We start from the raw sequence: 24,560 nt of genomic DNA on the forward strand, positions 1-24,560 counted from the left end.
TGCCTTGCCCCATCAAGCCGGCGTGTGCCGATGAACCGGGGGATGCTGCCTCGCCACCAGCCTGACTCTCACCCCAAGCCATCGGCCCTGAAAAAATTTTGTCCACTAAAGTGTTTTCCCCTATCATTTCTTTATCCTTTTATTCATCGTGCTGATAATTCTGAGTCCAAAAAAGCAAGTAGCTGCTATAGAACAGCTCTTTGAACAGATCAGGTGAGTGCTGCATTTTAAAAACCAGGGCTGCTTAGTTTTTTCCATATTTTTTTATGGCCATAATCAACTGAAAAGAATGGAGGTAGTGGCAAATTGATAGTAAAAATCGCCAGTTAGTTTATGGTCAATGACACCTGCATTTGGAGACTGTAAGTAAACAGCATGTGTATCAGCAGACCATGTAACGCTGTCCTCCAAATTGATGTGCTACTTTTGTTGAACGCGTGTAATTCCAAGGGCCACTCTACTTCTGAGGGATGAGAGAAGACAGGTAGAGCCAAAAGACACAGTAACAGAATGTGTCATATTAAAGGAGCAGGCACATGGCACTCATGTCACCAACACTCCCTCTCATTGCTCTCCTACCTTTTTAATGTGGTGAGGTGGGGACGCAAAACTCATGCTGGAAGAACCTTTTTCAGGTATGAGCTCATAGAGTCTACAGAGCCACAGGACTCAGTAAATGCACAAAAAAATGCCCACCTAGAAGTGCTATCAAAACTCACATGGAGCCTTGAAGTAGGGTCTCTCTCCTTCCCTCTTTCTGCATGCAAGCCAAGAAACACAGCCCTAAATGTGGGAACACAGATGCCCTCCTCTCTGGGAACGCATCAGCAGAAGTGCTGTCGAGCCAGGTCTGGCTGCAGTCATTCCTCGCAGGGGTGCTGGCAATCACCATCCCTTTAGGGCCAGTCCTTCAGCACCAACAAAATGTTTGCTTGGCCACCGAGATCAACATGTACAAGCTCAAGCCTTGAGAGAATCTGATTTTTCCAGAAAAAAACAAGCCAGATTCCTTTTTTAAAAGAATGCAGCATTGAAAGGCTTTGTCCCTTTGGCACCTGGGGCATGCGGTCACCGGCTGGGTACTTACTGTTTAGCTAGTTCCATGGATATTTGCTCCAAAGAGCATCCTTTCGTCTCCGGTATAAACACAATAACAAAAGCCAGGGATGCTAGGCTCATTATTGTGTAAATGAAGCATACCCAGGACAAGCCAATGAGCTCTACAAAGGAAGAAAACATGTCTTTTTAAATTTTTAAATACTACAGTTTTTTTTCTTTTGCCACATTTTGCACAGGAGAAGCTAGGCTTTTATTCTTGGCTCACTTATTTGTGCCAGGCCATAATTTGAAAAAGAAGAGTGGGTTTGCTTTTTCTAATACTCCTGATGAAAGAAAATTGATGAGCCCATATTGATCCATTTAGCATGAACCTATTGATTTATTTTGCTTGTGGTCACTCTGGATGAAAGCCGTGAGTAGCCATTGTTACTGGTTTGTGCAAAGGCACTGGGGGTCACAAGTGCCTCGAAATTCTACCTGTGTTTGGTTTTGTTGCACATTCCTTCATGGAGCAAAATCAAGCATTTTTCCACGCTATTGCAGTTATCTCCAGCCAATCCTACCCACCGTCAGTTCCCAGCATTTCCCAGTTTTTTCTTTCTCTCTTTTGTTTTTTTCTTTTTAAAGAAAAGACCAATATGAAGCCCATTTTAGTCACAGATCACACTGATTTGCAAATCCATCTCCAAATGCATCTAACAGGACAAAAACCACCTCAGCTTTTTGTGGGTTGATTGCCTGCCTCCAGTGGAGAGCAATGTAGAGTTAAAGGAAACCTGGATTTTCTCTTTCTTTATATATTTTCATTTTCAGCACATATTTTCCTTAGAATAAGACTGAAAACTAAAATTTGCAAAACTTCTTATGTAATAAAACTGCAAAAACAAATTTCCAATCAATTAATATCAACATCAGCATTTAGCCCTTTCCCTTGTTTATCATCAAATTTTAAGTTACTATATGGTAGTCTACTTTCTCATGTTAAAACATGAAGCAGTTTTACCTTACAAAAACCACCTTTTTTCCTAAAGGAAATTTTCTTAAAGCCAGGACATTCCTGTGAAAAGGAATTATTTCAATGCGATCGTCTTTAAAAATGTTCGATCGGAAAAGCTGCGGTCTGACCTAGAGCAGAACTTCCACTGACTTCACAAGACGCAGGACTAAATACTGTAAATACATACAAATATTATGTATTTTCAACTTACTAAGGCAATGGTGTTTTTAAGAGCTGAGGTTCACCCCTTGTGGAGTTGATGTGCAAGGTGCTGTGATAGCCAGCACCATGAGGCTGTAATTACTAGCACAAACTTAGAAAGATGTGATGGAAACGGTAAAGTTACACTAACAACCAGGGCCTGAGCAGAGATCTGAATTTGGCTGCTGGGGCATCACGGCTGCAATTTTAGCAATGTGGTTTGTATAGGGAAGTTTCATTTTGCCCACCAGGAGAATGACGACTTGGAAGGACACAGAAAAATCTTACCAGTTACAGTCAAAAATGTCAAGGAGATGAGGAGATTTATACCCCAGTTCATGCTAGATGTCAAAGCCATGGCCCGTCCTCTGATCCCACCAGGGAAAATTTCGCTCAGGACCAGCCACGACACTGAAAAAGGAAAAAAAAAAAAAAAAAGATGTCTTTGAAAGGATGGCTTTCCTTGATGTAAATTTAGGTAGTTCATGAGTTCAGATGAGGCCCCCTGAGAGAATAAGGTGATTTTCAGGGACTTTAGGTTTGTTTGGACCCAAGCTCTGGAGGACCACCCGTGCTGGGCAGCAGCCAGCACCACCCCAGGGCATCACCGCTGCCCCGCGCCCCACGAACCGGGGAAGTGAGCTCTGACTGCACATCTGTGTGTGAAAGGGAGCTCTGACTGAATAACTCTCAAGTGACGTAATGCTAATGGAAGTGGGGCAGCAAACCAAAGTAATCTTCAGCCTCGGAGCGGCACTGTGTGTTTATGCCACCTTATAAATCAACCTGCCACACTGAAGCGGGTTTACTATTCCAGCTCTCCCCCCCATATAAATGAGATTGCTGAAGTATAAATGAAGAGAGAGGGCCTGATTTTTGGCTCCTTCGTATCACACCACACCACAGGAGAGCTAAATGCTGGTGTTGCTAGCCCACAAAAACAAATTCAAGACATGAAGTGCTGGCTGTGTAACCACCTTGATAGCAAGGGGGGGAGAAGAATTAAAAAAAAAAAAAAAAGAAGAAGAAAAGACAGACAGCACGTTTCTTCACCACTCCTCGTTATTAGAAAAACAAAACCCAAAAAAACCCTCCACTCTCCTTTTGTTCGTAAGCAGGATGCATTAGCAAGAGGTTGCTGCGTAGAGAGGCTGTGGGTTAGCGGAGGACCAGCACAAGAGCAGAGAGGTACCCGTGGATGAATTGTGTCTTCAGACCCTTGGGCACGGCCGTCACAAATTGCTCCTCTGTGATGTTGTTTCTGCAAAACGACAGATGGGAGCTTCCTCTGGACACTTGCACTAGGCAGTCTTAAATTTATATTTTAAAAACAGGCTCCTGTACGTGCGAGCATGTGTCATGCTGCAATATCCCTTTGGATGATGGTAGGATTCCTGTGTGACAGTAATGGTAAAGACAGAAAAGAAAAAAGTGCTGTGGAGCGAGACTAGAAAGGACCAACTGAAAGGGAAAAAAACCCCTGAGCCTTGAGTCAACAGAGCAGATTCGAGCAAACTCTGGATTTCTTTGTATCACAGGTTTGAATTCAATAATGTTTCGTGGAGCTGGCCCAGATTTTGGTTTTTTAAGGAAAAATATAAAGAGCTTCACTCCCCCAGTGGGAGTGACCTGATGGAGTGATGGTTTTATTCTGGAGAATCAAGACCGGACCGTGTAACGGCCTAACACGGTTAGGCACAGTCAGGCGGCACACAGTCACAGCACAGCCACCGCGTCCAACGGCAGCCCTAGAGGGGCTTTTTTTCTTTTTTTTTCTGACTTAGATCACAGCAAAGTTTAATACACTTGCTGTTGACAAGACAAATGTTGCTCTACAGAAGTGCCCTGGGCATGTTCTGTGGGGTGTCTACACGCAAGGAGGGAGCAAAGAAGAGGAGAACTGGCTTCGCAAGCAGGTGTTTTTCCCTGTCAGGCCAGCTAGCCCTGCGCCGGAGCACAGCCAGGCCCTGGAAATGCATGGGGATCTCATGACTGTATTTTCACAGAATCACAGAATCATTAAGGTTGGAAAAGGCCTTTAAGATCGTCAAGTCCAACCATCAACCCAACACCACCATGCCCACTAAACCATGTCCCGAAGTGCCATGTCCACATGTTTTTTGAACCCCTCCAGAGATGGTGACTCCACCACCTCCCTGGGCAGCCTGTTCCAATGCTTGACCAGTCTCTCGGTGAAGAAATTTTTCCTCATATCCAATCTAAACCTCCCCTGGTGCAACTTGAGGCCATTTCCTCCTGTTCTATCACTAGTTACTTGGGAGAAGAGACCAACACCCACCTCACCACAACCCCCTTTCAGGTAGTTGTAGAGAGCGATAAGAATAATTTTGCCCCTCCTCAGCGCCGGGGCTGTTACTCACAGCCGACACAGGACGTCATGACAGGGAGTGCTAGCTGAAATGCAAAGCAGCAAGTAAGCGAGAGGCAAAGAAGCCCTTCTGAGCAGTGCGGGCACAGCCCGTGGAGCCCGTCTCCGCAGGATGGCCTGGCAGCCAGCAGCCGAGCTTGGCTGGAAAAATGGTTATACACCAAGACTGGCAAAGGAGGAATTCATAGTCACGTTACACAGGATGAAAATAAGATCTGAAAGAATTCAAACCCACTTTCTACTGGGCATAAACCAACCTCCAGGAATACACTTTTTTTTGTGGGTACTTTGGTCTGTATTTGCTTCTTCTAGAATCTTCTGGCATTCAGGCAACTTGCAACAGCTGCTCAGAGAGGCACCGGGCAAGGAGGACCAAGTCCCACGCACTGAGGGACAGCCCAGCCAGGCTGGATGAGCCTGGCACAAGGCGGGCTCCGAGGGGGGCTCTGAGGTGAGCTCTGAGGTGACCTCTGAGGTGGGCTCCGAGGTGGGCTCCAAGGTGAGCTCCGAGGCAAGCTCCAAGGTGAGCTCCAAGTGAGCTCCGAGGCAAGCTCCGAGGCGAGCTCCAAGGTGAGCTCCGAGGTGAGCTCCGAGGTGGGCTCCAAGGCGAGCTCCCAGGCAGGCTCCAAGGTGTGCTCCAAGGTGTGCTCCAAGGCGGGCTCCGAGGCGGGCTCTGAGGCGAGCTCTGAGGTGGGCTCCGAGGTGAGCTCTGAGGGGAGCTCCAAGGCAAGCTCTGAGGTGAGCTCCCAGGTGAGCTCCCAGGTGGGCTCCGAGGTGAGCTCTGAGGTGAGCTCTGAGGTGAGCTCCCAGGTGGGCTCCGAGGTGAGCTCTGAGGTGAGCTCTGAGGTGAGCTCCCAGGTGGGCTCCGAGGTGAGCTCTGAGGTGAGCCCCCAGGCGAGCTCTGAGGCGACCCCTGAGGTGAGCTCCGAGGCGAGCTCCGAGGTGGGCTCCGAGGTGGGCTTCGGCAGCGTTACGGGTGCTGCGGGGCAGCTCACGCTGCAGCTGAAATGCCTGGCGCTGTGGCAGCTCCCATACCGTGCATTCTCCCGAGGGCAGACTGACCCTGTCGGGCTAACTACAATTTATCTGGAGGTTTGAAACCTATCATTTTCCTGTTAAGAAACAGAAATACTTGAGGGTCTGCCTCGGCCGCAATAGTAGTTAGCTGCTCTTATTTCAACCGGCCACTTAGTTCAGACAGATCCCACCGACACACCAGATCTGTTCTTCATGTCTGCTAATGGTAGCTGCTTCCTCTGGCATCGCCCTGACCTCTGCCTAGCTGGCGAGGAGTGGATAGGCTTATTCCCTGGGGAGAAAGAGCAGTTGTAGAAATCTGACACTTACTACAGTCTGTTTATCCCTTTCCCCCAGCTAAGGCAGCGATAACGATCGATTCTTTGCTTTTAGCACCTCTCTGGGATTGTTTTTACTATTTGTACTTCTGCCAAAAAGCAGCAGCTGCTGTAGGTACGGTGGAGATGTGGCTGTCTCTTGGGGAGCCAGTATCGAGGTTCGGGCTCCCATTCATAATGACTGCTGCTACCTCGTGCGCTGTGTGCACGCAGTGCTGCAGAAATTTAACCTGCACGCTCCCAAAATCACTGCAAAGTCAACCGTGTGCTCTGCCTTCACCAGCCTAAGCAGTGGCATTGTACAGGGGAAACCCGCCTATCCTTGAAAAGAGGGTCCGAACAACCCCACCGCCCCACCTCTCCATCTCCTGCGTAATTTAACATGATTTCAAATGGATGCTGTGATAGTAACCACATTGCGCACACACAGCAGTTTTCAGTGTCTGCTCTGGTCACCCTTGGCTGGTGTTGGTGGAGCAGGTGGGAAAAGGGCTGGTGCTCTCCAGGTCAGATGTGGGCAGGAGACGAGGCTCAGGGCTCAGCACGAGCCTCTGTGTTAAGTTCAACAGCTGTGGGATTTGTTCATGCGGTGGCTGCAGGTGATAACTCACCTTTGCTGACCTGCAGTGTGTCGTATGTTGACAGCGGTTAAGAAAAATTGTCTGGTTGAATGGTCTTTTATTGTGGTACAATCTACAGAAAAGAACCCCCACTGCAAATGCAGAAGAAAATATTGCATTGGATCAGAAAGCTTAACTGTTTCAGTAAATACCACAGAAACTCGACGCCCAAGTAGGAAGAGCAGAGGATTGAGGTATACAAACAACCCCTTGACGAGGATGGTGACATTTACCTCTAAAGAAAGTCCCAGGGGCTGTAAAGGCAGAAAACAGAATAATAATGGAAGTTTTCAGCTGCTCCCATTAAGGCTGAATGAATTGCATAATGGGGCTACATTTTAGATACCATAGGTGATGATTTCTTTTAGCACTTTACTTAATGAGAGAAAAAAAGCAACTCTTGCTTCAGTGCTGAGCAGGGGTAGTTCAAGGTGTAACAGTCACAAAGATGTTCTGTTGTAACTTTTCAAACTCGGTATTATTGCAGAAATCAAAGAGCCAAGAGCCTACCACCTTTTGGTTCAAAAGGAGAACAGTATTAGAATAAGCCTGCTTTCTATGAAGAAATTAAAAGGATCAGGGTAAATGCTTTACTGGTGTTATGGAGACTGTTTAAATTACCTGATTAGAGGCTTGAAATACACATGCAACCAAATAAAACAAAAATAAGTATCTCAGCACAGTTAAGCAACTGAATGAAGAAAGTGGTTAGAAACAGAAATATGCCTTCCTTAAAGGTGTACGCTGCGTCCAAACAAAGAAAACACTATAATTGCTGAAAAGTTACTTGCAAATGCCATCATCAGGCAGCCAAGTATTTTGAAAGTCTGCTGGCTGAGAAGGTGACAGGCCAGGGGCGGAGGAGGTGACACGTGCCAGCATTGAAGAAAACGTCCTATGGGGATGCACAAAAGGGTCCCCCTGCTAGACCGCCGTACCAAGCTGCTGGCTGGAGCTAGGATAAAGCTGAACGATCTCAGATGGAAGAAGGAAAGGAAGATACGTACAGCGCCTTGAGGAAGAGTTGTCTAGTTTTTGCTGAGGAAAGCCACGTCTCTTTCAAAGAGTTAAGGAACATGGGGGTTGAAACGAATGAGCCACTGTGCTTTTCAGTTTCAAAGAGCTTTGGTGAAGTGTCATGGGATAGAAGAGAAGGTATTCATATAGATGGATAACTGCTTATAACAGGAAACAAAGGACAAGGCCAGTTTTTACAGTGGCAGGAGAGTACTAGATCTGCTCAGTTTATTTCCAGATCTCTCAGGAAAGGGAGGTGAATGCACGTGCAAAACTTACTGACGGTACAAAATTATTCGGGGTAACAAAAATCAATAAGGATCCTAGAAGATCGCAAAAGGATCTCAAAATATTGAGCACTTTGAAAAAACGACCCATAAAATTCCTTTATCAACACATGCAAAGTAACACGTAGGGAGCAAACCAGCCGCCAGTGCCCACACCACATGCCAGCGCTGCTCAGGGCAGAAGTGCCGGAGCCTCCGTGGGCAATTCAGGGACAGCATCAGCTCCTGCGAGGCGGAGGCTGCGGATGCAAACAGAGGCTTGGCAATGAGGAAGGGAACACTGAACGTGCCGCTGAGCATGCCTGTTGTGCCTCTCCATTTGTCACATTGCATGTAGATTTGGTCAACAAGATGAGCCACAGCCAAAAGGTGTGTAATGGGCTCTGCAAAGACCAATTAAACAGACGAGAACTCTTCAGCTTAGATAGTGTACAGCGGAAGGGAACAGAGCTGAAGTGGGGATGAACAGAGGAGAGGCTTTCATTACATTTTTAAAGACACAAACCAAGAGAAACCAAGTGAAGTCACCAGGGACAGCAGTTAGGGGAAGTGGGAGGATGTGCTTTTGCAGACAATGCATATTTCAACTATGGAACTCACTTGCACAAGATGCTTCAGATGTGAGAAATATTAGTGCATTAAAATGATTAAATGCTGGTTGTTAAAACATTGTCTCTCTGTATGTGTGGGAAAAGATCCATCAAGGACTATTGTTCATAATGGTAAAAAAAATCCCTAACATTTTTCTTGAAGTCCCATAAACTACAGATAGCTGGAAGGACACACTGTACATGCTGCGTGTGCTTTTTCTTTACGTATTTTTCCTCAGCATCTGCTGCTGGCTGTTGTTGGAAGCAGGGTAACAGATTGATCAAGCGGTCTTTTTGTTTAAGCCAACATGGACAATTTAATAAGCTTTGTATTTGGGCCATAAACAAAGAGATGTCTCAAACTCTCATATGATTTCTTCTTACTTCCTTACTTTACAGCTATAGAGTAAATAAAAAATAATTTAAAAGAATTAACAGACTTCCATCAGAGAAGCAAAAACATCTGAGAACATATGAGAAATACTGTGAGCTTGAGGGTACTCAAAATTCAAGTGAGGTACATGAATGAAAAATGTCCTTGCTTTGACCTTATTCTTGCCAGGATGTAGAAACAAATTGGAAGCTGCTCAGCAGCTCTCATTAATGAAATATTAGATTCCCTTGGTATTCATTTTCTGCTTAGCATTTTTTCCTTTCCTGTATTGTGTGAGGTCAAGTTCTTTATGGTGAGATTTAGAAAGCAGACATTGCAATACCTGAAAGAATTAAAGTTTCTGAGGTATAAACTCTGGAAAGAGATTAAGTGGACTTACAGATTAGGAGGGCAGTAGGCAGAAGTATGCAGGACACTGAAAGGGAGGACTGGGCTGTTAGCAACAAGAGGTCCAAGGGAAGGTAAGGAAGGGATTATCCCACCAGCAATGCAGGCAGACCATCCAAGAACATGTAACAAATGGTCAACGCTGGGGAAAGATGCAAGCAAGCCACTGCGAAGCTGCCACGAGAGGAAGGAAGACAAAGGACATGGCTAATGATTGGCTTTGCCAAGACCAGGTATTTTTCCAGGCTTATGAAACCCCGCAGGTTTTTCATCTAGCTGGTTTCTGGCTCTGCTGGGTATTAACACAAATAGCCTGATGGCCAACTACTACTCACAAAAGGCCAGCTTCAGTGCTGGTTTGCCTTGATTTCAAAAGGCACATTGGAGGGGATGGCACAAGCCTTCATGGTGTGGAGATGAACAGAGGACAGGTTTTCATGACATTTTTAAAGACACAAACCAAGAGAAACCTAGTGAAGTGACCAGGGACAGCAGTTAGGGGAAGTGGGAGGATGATGGTGATGCATGGTGATGAGGTGCATACCCGTGAGGGCACACAGCACAAGGGCAGAGCTGGGATTTGGGGCTGGGGGGACCTGCTGCACTAATGTACCAGCACTGTCCTGGCACTGCTCCCAGCACCCACACCCTGCAAAGGCTCCAGTGAAGGACATTTGGGGGGCTGGCAAAGGCAAGGGATATTTAGACTGGAAAGAAAAGAGGGTGAGAGGGAGTTTGTCCTTTTCCAAAGCAGGTAAAAGAGATATGACGCAAGAGAAATGAACAAAAACTCTGCTTATGGTTTTGTGTAAGATGCCAACGCAGATGATCATGAGTGGCGTTAAAAATCAATGACTCTGCTTAATGAGAGCCATTTGTCTCTCTGTCTCTGCCCCATAAGATGAGACTGAAGTAGCTGCTCAAAATTAATAACTGGCAGACATGGAGCAAATGAGCAGCTATATTGCTTTGCAGAGCATGTAAGCTGCCAGCAGAGTGCCAACCTGCCAACAGTCAAGTCAAACCCCGCGTGCGCAGATAAAAAGGAGTGGGAATTGCTCTATTTCTGAGAGAGAGGGGAGTCAGGAGAATCCTCGGCTGATCTCATGCCTCTGGCTGCATCCAGATCTCCGCAGGCAAAGGTAATACGTACGTCGTTCTACAGCTTCCAAGGCGCTTCTCTTCCAAGCAGTTTTATGACTACTGGTTGCAAGACACCTGATACCACTGATGATCCAAAAGGAGCTGATGTGGTGTGGCAAATCTTAAATTCTTTTTCTTTTCTTCTGGTACACTACATTTCTGTTTCTAATGGTTATTCCTTCAGGCTGACTCCTTGAAGTAACATATGTTAGGGCAAGTGGGATTTAACCCTTTTATCTCTGAGGCTGCATCAGAGTACGTAAAAATTGTTTAGTGTTGGTACTATTTGCATCATTATCTAGTAGACAGGCTGAACACTCGCATATGCCTTCTTAAGGAACCTTGCATGGACCACAGAAACCACCCTTCACTCGTTTATGTTAGAGCAGCAGGAAGGTTTTAGGGGAAGATACTGTGAGAGCGATGCATTACCTCCTTCCCCTGTTTTCTGGGCCACTTGGGAAGGAAGGCAGTGAGATTGTACTTCATTGATTTTCCCCAGCCATCCTTCCTCCCCTAACCCTTCTCACCACTGTGAGCCTGCATTTTAATGTTTTTTTTTTTTTTTTTACTATTGGAATTTTCATCATCATGAACTTGAAAAAAAATTAATGCCTGATATGGGTTTTCTTGTTTCATGCAAGCTGTTCGATATATTCTTAAATCTATTTTCAGTGATCTTCAATTACCGTCCATTTCCAGCTTGAAAGAATAGTCACAAATAAGAAGAACTTTCTTATAGACCGTGATTACCATCTGAAGGATTACTGGGCAAGAAGTGATAGATGTATAAGGACCTAAGAATGGTAGAATTGTCTTAGTTAATGTGATTTGTGGCCCATCTTGCCCAATAACAGTACTCAGCAGCAAATATATCAGTAGGATGCATCATAGCTTTCCTGTAGGTATGTAATAGTCTGTACCTCTTTTCAGGTCCCCTAATAGATGCTGATGTGAACTGATGTATGAGATGATAACTGGATTTCACAGCCACTCTCTCTCTCTCTCTCTCTCATCCTTTGTTATATAGACACTTACACGGTCCCATCAAGACAGAACAACTTGCAGGGCAAGTAGAAAGAAAAAAAAAAAGAGAGAGAGAAAGAGAAAAAATGAAAAAAAAACTTTCAAGGGAGAATGTGCTTATTATAATAAATCACATACTGTCATTGAAAAAGAAGGCCTTTTAATTAAAACCTGAAACGTGTATTCCTGTTTGTAGGTGTTTATTTGTTCAGAATATTGAATCCAGGATAATCCTCTGAGGCATTTGCAGAGGAATGACTGCAGAAGCCAGAGGCTCTAATTCACGAGGAAGTTATGCACGAATTAGTTCAGATTACCACATATTTCACTTCTAAAAATTATGGAGAGGTGAAAGTACCCAGCTGGGTGGGGAAAATGAACCTGTTTTTCCAGTATCCAAGGGCCAATGTTAGTCCTTAAGGGGGTGCACAACAGAAAAGAGTTGTTAGGACACAGCAGTTGGGGGCAATTTATGCCTTTGCTCTTGCAAAACAGAGATTTGTGCGTGTGCTTTAGAAAACTCCCAGTGGAAAGCACAAGCAACCTTTTACAACAGTGACTTATTTGGTAAGAGGCCTGCAATGATCCATTTTTTAAAGAAGTCCCTCGCTGGCCCCTTTGCTCAGGCTTTGCTTCGGTTGCAGCAAGGAGGAAGGTGTGAAGGCTCTGGGTCCACCCATGTCTAAATGACAAAAAGTCATTTATTTCTCCTTCATTCATAACAGTTTTCTGGACTTAGGGTTCATTTTCAAAGGCAACAGAAGCTGGGTGCCCTCCTGTGTCCCCTTTCCCTTTGAGGAAATCTTCCTGACTTTCCTCCCAGAGCTCGGTGTGACACACAAACTCAGATCCCATGGGGAAAAACAGTCTCCTGACTCCATACACTGACTTACCATCAGGCCATCCTCTCTGCACTTTGTCTGACAGTCTACACCTTCCTCAGCAGTGCCAGTAAATGACCTGGTAGCACATTTTTACCTTTCTAGCATAATTATTTTCTCATACTTTATAATACATGTTTTAGTTTGATGATCTCTACGAGTGAAATAAAATACTGCCTTTGCACTTGAAGTCCTACTGACAGTTCTAGTTTTTGCACAAAGTTGGCCCAAGATCAGCTTTGCCTCTAAACAATTCCTCCCGGCCCCCTCTCCCAAAGGAAATGGGATTTTATGAAGCTTAACATATGCCCTATAAACTTTTTCACAGATTTCAGTGTCACAATGATCTTCTCTGCAAGAACATGGTCAAAAAAAAAAGAATGCAAAAATCTTTCATTGTCTTTGATATGGTTATCAAGGGCCACTGTTATTTACTGAATGCTTAAATGCAACACTTGACCTACCAAGTAAGAAGGGCAAATTTGGTTAATGATAGGCAGCCTTGATTATCATATGAAAGCTTGTACAAGAGAGTATGCTAGACTCACTTGACAGAGCACCACTTTACAAAAGATAATGCCCCTGTGGAACAAAAGGGGATTGTTAGGCCCAATTACTAGTTAGAATCGTAGCAATATTAATTCTCTATATTTTTTAATAAAGTGGGTCTGAGGTAAAATGCTTCATTTTGGCCAGCGGTTACTAAGCTGAGTCAAATTTTAAAACTACGCCTAATTTTAAGCACAGGAACCATTCCTCTTAAGCAGTACCTTTGTGTCAATAGGTTTATTAACATACAACTATTAGAAGAGAGGTATTTATATAATCCAGACCACCAAGATCAGAATATTGACTGAAATTGCTGTTTAAGTGGAGCATAGGACGCCAAAAACACAGGTCATGCCCCAGCTTTTCTAGGTAGTTCATGGAGGGCCAAATTTTGTGTTCAGTTGCAGAGACACAGGAGTATTGGCTTCGGCACGGTGTTGTCACTCCCTCTTTTCACGGTACCAAGGACTGTGTTGTTCAGAAGGCAAAGCCCTTGGCCTGATCTGCCAAGACTTTCCCTCATTCAGATACTTAAAAGTAAAATTATGAACAGGAACACAGATGTCAGTGAAAATGATGTCCCAGATTTCAGGTGTGCACCTCAGTATATAGTTTAAGTTCAGTCTCAGGGTTGAACAAGGTTGTTCTGCTCTTTGCAAAATGGGGTCCTAAAATAATTAAAGGAAAAGCTTCCACTGACATAGCCATGTCTCGTTACTGCAAAAGCATTTCCTTATTATGACCTGTTTCACACCTAGAAAAGCCTCCCAAACTTGTAGGTTCTATCAAGTTAGATAAGATTAACTTATTTGTCTGGTATTTTAGAGAACATCTCCTGCAATTTGAAATACTGTAATTCAACATCCAACTATCAAAAAATATCTTAAATTGGCTTGCCCTTCACTATGACAAATCAGCCTGTGAAAAGGCAAACCAATTCCTGGGTTAGCTGACATGTTAACAAGGGGCTTCAGAGAAACGTTGTCTGGGGCAAGGAAATAGGGACAAGCGGGCAATTCACAATCCTTGCTTTATTTTTCATTTTGGCATGCCTTGTCTTTCTGCTGCAGCTTTGTAATACAGACACAGTGTGAAATAAAGGCCACAGGAGGCACCATTTGAATAGCGCAAGAATAATGAACTAGATAAATACTTGGAGTGTCATATTCAAACCACATGGATGCATGCATTAAAAGATGATTCAGTACAAATGAACAGTGCTAGGAATCTTGTCATAAAATAGAGAATCCAAGATCGGGTTTTAATTAACTAAAATAGGACTTTCTGTACTGATCCTCAGTGAAACATGCACATTTCCAAGGTTTATTATTCTGGTTCATATCCAACAAAACATTTAAGCACTTGCTTTTTTTTTATTTAATCTCCACCACTATCTCCTTTTCCAGAGTAAACCACAAAACAATGTAAAATTGATGCTGCTTATTTCTGTGAAATTTAAGGCCAGGCCACAGCTGCTCTACAAAATATAGAAGCTCAAAAATAAAACATTGCAAACAAATATCATGCAAGGCAATGTTGAGCATGAATGCCTGTTAACATCAAATTCATATGCACTATAAATTAATACAATAACCATATGTTTTGTAAAAGCCTGACATATTGCTCTAATGTCAAAGATATTGATGTGACTTCTGGACACCCCTACCTTTTAGCAGAGTTTTCCAAGCTAGTGCAAGGCCATACAGCTTAAAATATTTCAAAACACAGGAACAACCAACTAAATCTATGGAAGGTCGGAATTTCCACACTGACAGTTCTCTTTCCCACAAGATTTTCCAGTTTCTGCTAGAACATTTGGTGGCCAAGATTAAGTCCAAGAGCATTTTGGGGCAGGGAAAAAGCAGTTCTATGCAATCTGGATCATCAGGGTGGCAAGAGATACGACCTCTGCGGTCGAGTCCCTGGGCTGTTCAGTGTCATATGTGAAACCAGCTGTTCTGGGTTTTGTTACAGATTCATTTAGTGACTGAGGTGAAAGACAGAGAAAAGGTTCTGCATTTAACCATGCTAATGAATCATGCTTTAACTCAGGTAGCCAGTTAATCTAAGAATCACAGGAGCAAAGTCAAGGGGACTAAATTTGTCTCCAGTGTAATTCTCTGGGCTTTAGGCGAATGTTGCAGCTCTGCATTTTGGCTTGCTTAATTCAATAAAATATATAAAGAAAGACTGCCACAGACCACATAAGACTGCATAAGAAGGACAGAGATGGATTGAAAGAGGGTCTTATTTCCTTCCTCACCTCCATGGATTTCACTTGTCTTGTGAGCCCTTGAACTTTCTTCCATCCTCCTTGATCCTTTTTGCCTGAGCCGCCTTCTATCTTCCTCACTCTCCCCAACATGGGTTTAAAACTGCATTTAAATGACTTCAACAGCTCACAATAAGATGTGGACAAAACAGGTGAGGATGGGAATCGGAATAGATGGGAATAGATGGGATGATGGGAATAATAATACATGTTGGGAATTAGAATAGAATAGAATAAATAGAATAGAATAGAATAGAATAGAATAGAATAGAATAGAATAGAATAGAATAGTTCAGTTGGAAGGGACCTACAATGGTCATTTAGTTCAGCTGCCTGACCACTTCAGGGCTGACCAAAAGTTAAAGCATATTATATGTGGAATGCTATCACACAGACTAATTTTGCTTCCTAATCACCCTGAAGTCCCTCAATAACCAGTGAGGGGAGGAGAGGGCAGAGAGCAAGGGTCTGAAAGCCCCCCTTAGGTGAGGAGAATATTTCCCTTTGTCAATTATCTGAGGAATCTGGCTCCCACATCAGTTAAATTTCCAAATATGTTGAAACGTCTGTTCCATTTTAGGTATAATTTAGCTTAGTTTTAAAGCACCCATTCAAGCTGATAGACATTTAACTCCAATACTCAATACGGCAAATCTGCCCAGGTTTAAATTAGAAATGGATCTCTCTCATCCCAAACTAGTTTTTCATCAGTAAAAATTTGCTGCTAAGATTTGCCCTCACTAGGTGCTTGCCTTCACTGACTTCCCTGCTGGGTGCTGTTCCTCAGGGGGCCGATGACCCACAGAGAGAGCTCCCACAGCAGTGAGATGATGCATCGCACCAGGGCTTGCTGGAGGGCATAGTCACTGTCCCTTCCTGGGGAGACCCAGGCTGGGGGACACAAAGCCGCAATCCCAGGTCCCTCACGTGGGAAGAATTTCATCAGTGTGCAACTAGTAACCCAAGTGCAGCTTAGTGTCCTGCTACCCTTCCCTGCGCTAGGATTGTATGGGTGCCCAAACCTGGGGCCCGAGCGTCCAGGTTAAAACGGAATGGAAAGCAGAGACAAATATGTATTTAGCAACAGGTAACTGGGAAGGGAAGCCATCGTATGGGTGCCCAAACCTGGGGCCCGAGCATCCAGGTTAAAATGGAATGGAAAGCAGAGACAAATATGTCTTTAGCAACAGGTAACTGGGAAGGGAAGCCATTTCCCTTCTGAGCCTTGGCTGTGAGGCCAGGTTTCCTGATGAAGAAAGTGACTGTAGTGACCACAAGCTGCTGGGTTGTTTGTTAACCTGTGTGGATGCAGGCGTGGATTCGACCACCCCTCTCTCGTGCCTGCCTCAGCAGCTTTGAACCTGCCTGCTAACTTCAGCCAGGCAGTTGTATGTGTCTCTGCACCCCCACACGGAGAGCAGGGAGATGTTAGGGTCCCCAAATGTTAGGGGACCCCAAATGCAGGAGGAGCTTCAGTCCAAGGTGGCTGTGAGTCAGTGGCTGAGAGTCCATCAGCGAGACACCCTGGGGGGACCCAAAATTGCCCCTCATTTTGTGAGTTCTGTGCTCGCCCTCCCCTAGAACATGGTCTTAAGACATGCTTCACATCCACTGCAGGTCTGGACTTCACAGCCCTGGGCACTGGCAAGCAGCTCCCATGGCCAGCTGGTCCCCTGGTTTGTGGGTAATGTGCTCACTTCAGAATTTAAAAGGAAACACTGCTGTGAATGGAGTGATGAGCATGCAATTTTTTCCTGTTTTTCCAGTCTGAAATATTCACCTGATGCCTGAAGCTAGCAGAGGGCAACAGAGGGCATAATATCCCAGCCTGGGTATTTAATTCCACTCTTTAACAGGTTTTAGTCAATACCAAAGTACTGCCAGTCCTACAAGCACCCACTCATGGGAGCGGTGTTTCAATGGGACTGTAACAGCTATGTGGAAAAGCAGGGTTTGCAATAAATTCTAAATCCAAGACCCTGTTACGCGCTTGTTTGTGCACATATCTGAAGACAAATATGTTAAAAATATTTTTAGGTTTTAACTCTATGTGGAGGGGTATATGACGTACTTTTTGTGCCAAGCCCTGAAACCCCGAAGACATTTCTCCAGCTGCAGACACTGATCTGTCTCGGGTGTATTGTGGCCACAGCTGTGTGTGTGCCAAGCGAGCTCTGTGCGCTTGGGGCCGGAGTATCCCTGCAGCTCCGAGAACTCCCCCAGAAGAGGAGCCTATGATGGCCTCTAAGAGAAGAGCTGGGAGAGTTTGGCCCTTGGCTTTGGAGAGCTGCACAAAGCTGGCAGCTGCTCTAGGCCATGCAGTCATAGAACATCTTTAGTCCCATGTTGGCAGACACATAAATACCTTTGGACTTCATGCATCTAAATGGTTTTGAGGATGATTCACATCATGAAACTGCCCATCAGTCCCACTTGTAGGTGCTTTTGTTGATTCCCGCTCAGCGTGAACTGCCGTGATGTCAGCGGAGCTGATGTGATTTGCACCAGCAAATTATCCTGAAGTTCACTGGCCAACTGCCTAAATGCCTTTGCAGTTATACAGAAATGTGTTTAAAGGACTGACAGAGGTGGAAGAGCTCTATTGTGTGAGATGCCACATGCCATACATGCAGCCCAAATACATGCATTCAGCATCACCCTCTCAATAAAAGTGTTCCCCACTCCACAGCAAAAAATCCCCGTGATGTGCGTGGGTCCCCTTGAACTGCGCTCCCACAATACGTGCAAAGAGGTACTGCCCAAGTCCTGTTTTGCTCACTTGCTTTTTATTTGCTAGAACAAATTCAGACTGGGAAAACACATGCTCTGTTGGGTCCACACCGAGTCTGCATTACTTGCTCCTCAGCCTAGGACTTGTTGGAGCCCCTCTTATTTTTCTTCAATAAAGAGGACTGCCTCCAGACCACACTGCATTGCTGTATTAATGTGTATGGTGCTGCTGTCTCTCTTTCAGCTACTTATTGGTGAGATCACCCAGGGACACCTCCTCACTTGGGGGATATATAAGAAAATATGGAGGGAAGTTGTCTGTATTTACTCTTTGATCCTCAATGGTGCAAAAGGAGATGATCAGGGCAGAAAAGCAGATCTTTGGTAATGGGTGCCGTCTGACACCTGAACCTGAATTTTGTTCATCAAGTCCATGAGGAAAGCAGCAGGGCTCTGGGCACCCACTCTGTTTCAGAAAGGCTAGAGCTGCCCTACAGTTGTTAACCAAGAGAACTCTCGTGCACATGCTCCATCCAACCCCAAGAGTCCCACAATTACAGCCTCATTTTGGAAAAAAAGTCCGGTACTCCAGGACTTTGGCTTTCCTGGTTCCTGCATCTCAACATGTTGCACCACACAACAGTGATGAGTGAAGGAAGTGACACTTCTTTGTAAGACAGGACCATTATTTTTTGCCCCTCAAGTGGTTTGAATAGGGCATTTGGCAAATGAGATGTTCTGCAACTATTTCAGTTAATTCTGTGTCATTTAGTGAGTGGTCATGCATGGTCGTGGCCCTGACTAGAATTTCTCTGTGTGTCCTTTGTGTTAAATTAATTTCCAGGGTCACATCTTGAGCTTCTAGCTTGGGTGATGAATTGGTGATCTACCTTCACACTGCACTCCTCTCATTAGCCTGCACTCACTGCTCGCTGTGCAAGGCATAGAAGCATTTCTGCGAGCCTCAGATTTCTTCTGTCCCCACCTCCAGATACAGCAGGTTCAAATGCCTCTCCTTGCAAACATGGACTGAAAGCAAAGACCCCCTCTCGCACCCCTCACCCTTCACGTGGCAGCCAGAGAGGTTCTCTTGGGCTCTGCAGGCACCTTTCCTTGGTGAGAACGGCTGATCCTCCTCTGACCTTTCTGATACACAGGCAAAGGTAACTCAAGACAAAGATGGGTGTCGAGTAAGCCTCCTTCGCTAATAACTGCCTGGAAACGCCTCTGCAAACACCCCTGGAGAGACGGCATGTGCTGTTTTGTGAGGTGATGCAACGCTCATTTGTTGCACCTACAAAATGTCCTCATAATTGTGTGAAATTGAGTGTGAACAAGCAGTTGAATCGCAGTTCATCAAACATAATTAATCCGAAACAGAGCAGCAGAAATACTCCTTTTATCTTGCCTAAGATAAATACAGAGCATCCCAGAATCAAAAAAGTGTCTAAGCAGATGCTTGCTAGTCTGTGAATTCTTTTATAATGCAAAAATGGCTTTTATCTCTCACTGTCTATTTTTGAGTGTTCATCACTTTGCTGCCTGGGTGCTTTGACAAATGGCAATAAATATATTTAGCATATGTTTAGTTAATTAAAAAATCCATCTACTTCATGTAATTTGGAGACAAGAGAGAAATAATGGAAAAATACAGCATTTATTAATGTGTGCTATGCAAATCTGGACTGTAACTAGCTCTTTGACCAGAATCCCAAAAAAGGAAGTGGAAAAAAAAAAGGACAAGGTAATTTAAACAAAGATGGCAGAGCTCAGGTTGCATGATCTGCCCTGTGAAGAGTGTGCCGTTTTCCTTATGGCACTACATAGACTCTCCTTCATCCCCACAGAATATAATGCAGCATGGACTCAAATAAAGTGGGTGAATTTGTTCCAGTATCTGCAGTTTGAAATACCTGTATCTCTGCTACACCTGGCCTTCACTTTCAATGCAAACGCATCTGTCAGTTTAAATTGCCTCACTGTGGCTTTATCATACAAGATTTCAACATGCTGGAGCTGAGATTGTGCCTGTTCTTTCCCATTTGCTGTTTGAGAGCATTTGTGCTCTTAGTCAAGAAAGAGGTCAGAAAAAACGCACGAGCCTCAAAGGCTTCTCAGATTAGCCTGGCAAACACATCTCAGTTTCTGTAGCCCTCAAGGAAGTAGACGTCATTATCATTAACTTCACATTAGGTCAACTCAAATGACCAGGAACCCATTTACCGCCAGGTCAACAGGAAAGGAGCTTTCAACAGGAGGACAAGCCTAAATGTGTGCCCCTGCCTTGAGGGTCATTAAATGTGTGTTTGAAACACCCAAGTAAAAGCTCAAGTAACATTTTCTTGGCTGCAGCCTTGGTTTTGAGCCTATGTCATCAAAAGCAGAATCCAGCCCCATGATGGTCTGCAAGGGAAGAAAGGCTGCTGCAATAACACAGTCAAGCTCGCTGCCCTGGCAATGAATGCTTATCTCGCACTGCTCTCCCAGTGAGTAATGTTTAAAATAAATAAATACTACAGAGGAGTTGCTGTTAGTGCAATTGTTGGGTTGTATTCTTGTGGCAAGCTTTTTATCATAATAGTGCAGCAGGAGTACAGTGTGTTTGCAAGGCAAGTTTGAGCCAGGGCACAAAAGAACATAAGTCTGTTAATAAATAACGGGCTCTGTGCATGTGGGTTTTGCAGTATGGCTTGAAAAATCAACCACTTCAAAGTACAATAATATGCAAGTGCTATTGAAACAAAACAAAACAAAATAAAATGGAGAAATTTAATTACTAGCCCCTGAGAATGGCAGACATATTCTCCTCTGGAGAGAGTGAGAACCATGCAGCTGCAGCAGTACCTCGGTTGTAGCATGACGTGCCTTTGTGTTCTTCTCCTTGTGCTGTTCAGCACAGGTAGTGGCAATGATACTACAGCTTGCTCATGAACTATGATACCTTGAATGTCTTTCCTGTATCTGAAGACTATTACATAGTCAGGGGGCAGGATCCTCAGTGGGACTCAGGCATGCTGCCATTTCATGGATTTGATGGTGTCATACCACACAGAGGTCTAGAGCTTATCATTATCTCGGGTTTATGAGTTAGCAGCAGCAAATGCCTACATCTTTACCTTCCCAACGTAAGGCCACAACGGACTAGGAAGAGGAAAGATAGACAGGGACCCTAAAATGTTGCTGTACAAAGCTCACAGCAGTTTTTAACATCACTGAAGAGGAGCAGTTAATTTCACTGAACTGAGGAAGATAAGGCTGTTGACCTTAATGGGCAGGACCTCTTCCTAAAAAGTACACCCCAAGCCCATGAGGGCAGTCTGTGACAATGCCAGTGCATATTAGCAGAAAACACTGCTTTGCCCGACTTCGGAACTGCCTGATGCCAAGCTGGGCGAGTCATCCCAGCACTTAATCCACTTGTAAGGAAATCATTACAAAGACTGAGAAAAATGAAACACTTACTTGGTCCAAGACCTATGGAAAACGCAGCAACATAAACAAGCAGGCTGGCCAGTGAGAGCCATTTCAGGACAACGGGAACCTCCCCACTTTCCATGTGGGACCCTGTTGTGCTTTTGCCTCCTGCCACGGCAGTCCTGTTCAGTTCTCCTGTCCTGGCAACTTCTGGGCTTCTCCGTACATCAAATGACAATCTTTCTGGTGAAGCCATGCTAGCAAATTGGTCCTTGAGACTCCCATTGGTGATACCAGTGAGGTTTCCCAGTCTCTGGAGAAAGAAATCCTCTGGAGATTGGCTTCTACAGACGCTGGTGAAATTCACATGTATGTTACGGTTCACTAAGCCCATAGTGACCAATGATACAGCCATAACAGAAGAGCCAATACACAGAAAAGTTTTACTTCCAACTTGATCCACAAAAACCGTGGCTGGGACTGTGCTGACCACTTTAACCACTCCAACTCCAGTAGAAGCCAAGCTGGCAGCTTCATTGCTCTGGAACCCAACTGACTTCAAAACAGTCGATGCATAAAATAAAACATTGGGTTGCCCAGTTGTTTGCACAAAAAAGACCAGAGTGAGTCCTACCAACATTCGGGCCCTCATGTTGTTTTTTGAACGAAACAGGTCCAAGAAACTATACTGATGTTCATCTTTCAGGGAAGACTTGATCACAGTAAGTTCTTTAGTAGCATCTGATGTTTCCCGTAGCCTCTCCAGTACTTTTCTTGCAGCTTCATCATTGTTTTTCATGACAAGAAAACGAGGACTTGGAGGAAGGAAATACATGGCAATAGCCTGCAAAGCACCTAATGGAATCACAAGGCCAAACATGTACTTCCAGCCATAAGATACGCTGGCAAATGCGTAATTTGAAACATAGGCAAAGAGAATGCCTATGACAATCATGAGTTCATTTAATGATACAAGGAGGCCTCTTCTGTGCTGTGGAGCGATCTCAGCGATATACACACACGTTGCAATTGATGATAATGATATGGAAATACCTATGGCAATCCGTCCCACAATAAGTATCCCATATGATTCATAGGGCAGTAAAATCAGACTCCCCAACACAAGTAAAGAAGATGCAATAATAATAGCAAGTCTCCTTCCAAATCGATCTATCATGAATCCACCAGTAAGGGATGCAAATAAGGCCCCAAAAAGCAGGGAACTTACAATGATTTCCTGCTCTTTGCAAGAGAGTGCTAATATGCTGCTCATCTGAAGAAGGGCTCCAGAGATAAGGCCCAACTCGTAACCCATCAGAAGTCCACTTATGGCAGCAACGGCAGAGGATAGAAAAGTAAATGTTCCACAGCCTGAAATAAGAGAAAAAACACAAAAACTTGAAAGTGTGTCTTCTGCAACATTCTGACAACTAATAATAGCTTTACTTGATACACCAGTCAAAAAAATCTTTTTTGTAACTTTTAGACAAAACAGTTAGGTGCATACAAATCCAGCAGCAGTGATGACATAGAAGGCTATTTTTTAAAAGAAAAGAAAAAAAAATAATTCATATAAAACCCTCTTTAATTTTAATGCTTTTGGGTGTTGGAAAGGGTCCAGAGGAGGGCCACAAACATGTTCAGAGGGATGGAACACCTCTCCTGTGAGGACAGGCTGAGAGAGTTGGGGTTGTTCAGCCTGGAGAAGAGAAGGCTCCAGGGAGACCTTCTTGCAGCCTTCCAGTACTTCAAGGGGGCTTATAAGAAAGGTGGAGACAGACATTTTAGCAGGTCTTGTAGCAGCAGGACAAGGGATAATGGTTTTAAACTGAAAAAGAGCAGATCTAGACTAGATAGAAGGAAGAAATTTTTCACAGTGAGGGTGGTGAAACCCTGGCCCAGGTTGCCCAGAGAGGTGGTAGATGCCCCATCCCTGGAAACATTCCAGGTCAGGCTGGACGGGGCTCTGAGCAACCTGATCTAGTTGCAGATGTCCCTGCTCATTGCAGGGGGGTTGGACTAGATGGCCTCTAAAGGCCTCTTCCAACCCAATCTATTCTGTGATTCTATGATTCTATGATAAGGTTTTGATCACCCCCTAAATAATTAAACCCTCTGCCTCAGAATATCATTGCAAAAGACAAAACTGATAATACAACCTTCTGGTAAGAAAGCAATTTTTGCCTTGAGACGTTCTCAATGTTCTTCCTGTACTGAATTGAGGAAGTCTTGTCCACCCAACTAGCATACCATGGGCAAGGGAAGCAGTAATTTCCCAGCCAAATTTCTTCAACCTTGACTTGAATAATAACAAGTTAAGTTTTCTCTTGCCACTTACTAATTCCTTTGCTTCATCTGAGGATGCCATGAAGGCTGCTGGTACCAGTGTTTTTATTTTTCCAGCTGGAAATTTATCCACTGAGCACGAGACTGATCCAAATAGCTGAGATATTCTAGGGAAACCAATCTTTGAGGTACAAATTAATGAACTTTCTGGGCTTTGGTCATCACTAATCTCAGATTCTTCAGAATATCAGGATCAAATATTTCGCATAGTTTATGACAGCCACAATGTCATGAATAAAAAACAGATGGTGAAAACATAAACCAAATGGTGATTATATGCCTTTGAATGTCCACTTTAAAACAAACTCATTTCATACAACTGTGATTCATTGTTTATTGTTACAAGAAAGATTTGACTGATTGCATTCTACTAACTGCGAAGCCTTTTGCACCCTAAACCTTGAGGAATATATCAGTTTGTTTTTGTTGGTCTTGTTCTTTTTCTCAGCATGATTTTCCTCTCATCATGATGTTGGCTGCCACACAACTAGTAAAACAGTAAATTGACTTCTGATCGTCCCGTTAGTTGGAGAGGGAGGGTGTGTCTGAGGAGAGGTAGCTTTTGCAGCGTAACAGAGTCCGTATTTCAGTTAAACCTCCTGGAACAAGTACTTTCCAGCCTGGCTGGAACGTGGTATATGGTCTAATTGAAAATTTTATGTAGACTTCGTTTATTTTTAGCTTCGTTTTCTAAGGCATTAAGGCTCTTTGATCACGCTGCCTGCCTGGAGTTCCTTGCCAATAACTTCTGAGCACACTGGCGAGGACCAGTCCCATTTGACAGAAGTTACTACATTTCTGAAGCAAACCGTGAGAAGAGGGGAGGAGGGCAGCCCTCGCCGTACCGGCCGCACTACCGAAACAAACAGTGGCAGGGCCCGGGCCCGGACCCCGGCACGCGGC

General features: G+C 44.4%; 1 protein-coding gene across 1 annotated transcript; it reads right to left on the reverse strand.

Annotated features, from left to right (window-relative positions):
- Positions 1–1,077: 1,077 nt before the first annotated feature.
- Positions 1,078–22,682, reverse strand: SLC2A12 (solute carrier family 2 (facilitated glucose transporter), member 12; the record flags this gene model as incomplete). The annotated part of the gene is made up of 3 exons (XM_010290974.1): positions 1,078–1,220; positions 2,546–2,668; positions 21,360–22,682. Coding segments are annotated over 3 exons (1,583 nt in total), but the record flags the coding sequence as incomplete, so codon positions are not given.
- Between the last annotated feature and the right edge of the window lie 1,878 nt (positions 22,683–24,560).

This window comes from Phaethon lepturus, unplaced genomic scaffold, assembly GCF_000687285.1.
Source record: "Phaethon lepturus isolate BGI_N335 unplaced genomic scaffold, ASM68728v1 scaffold24207, whole genome shotgun sequence".
NCBI classification, from domain to species: domain Eukaryota; kingdom Metazoa; phylum Chordata; class Aves; order Phaethontiformes; family Phaethontidae; genus Phaethon; species Phaethon lepturus.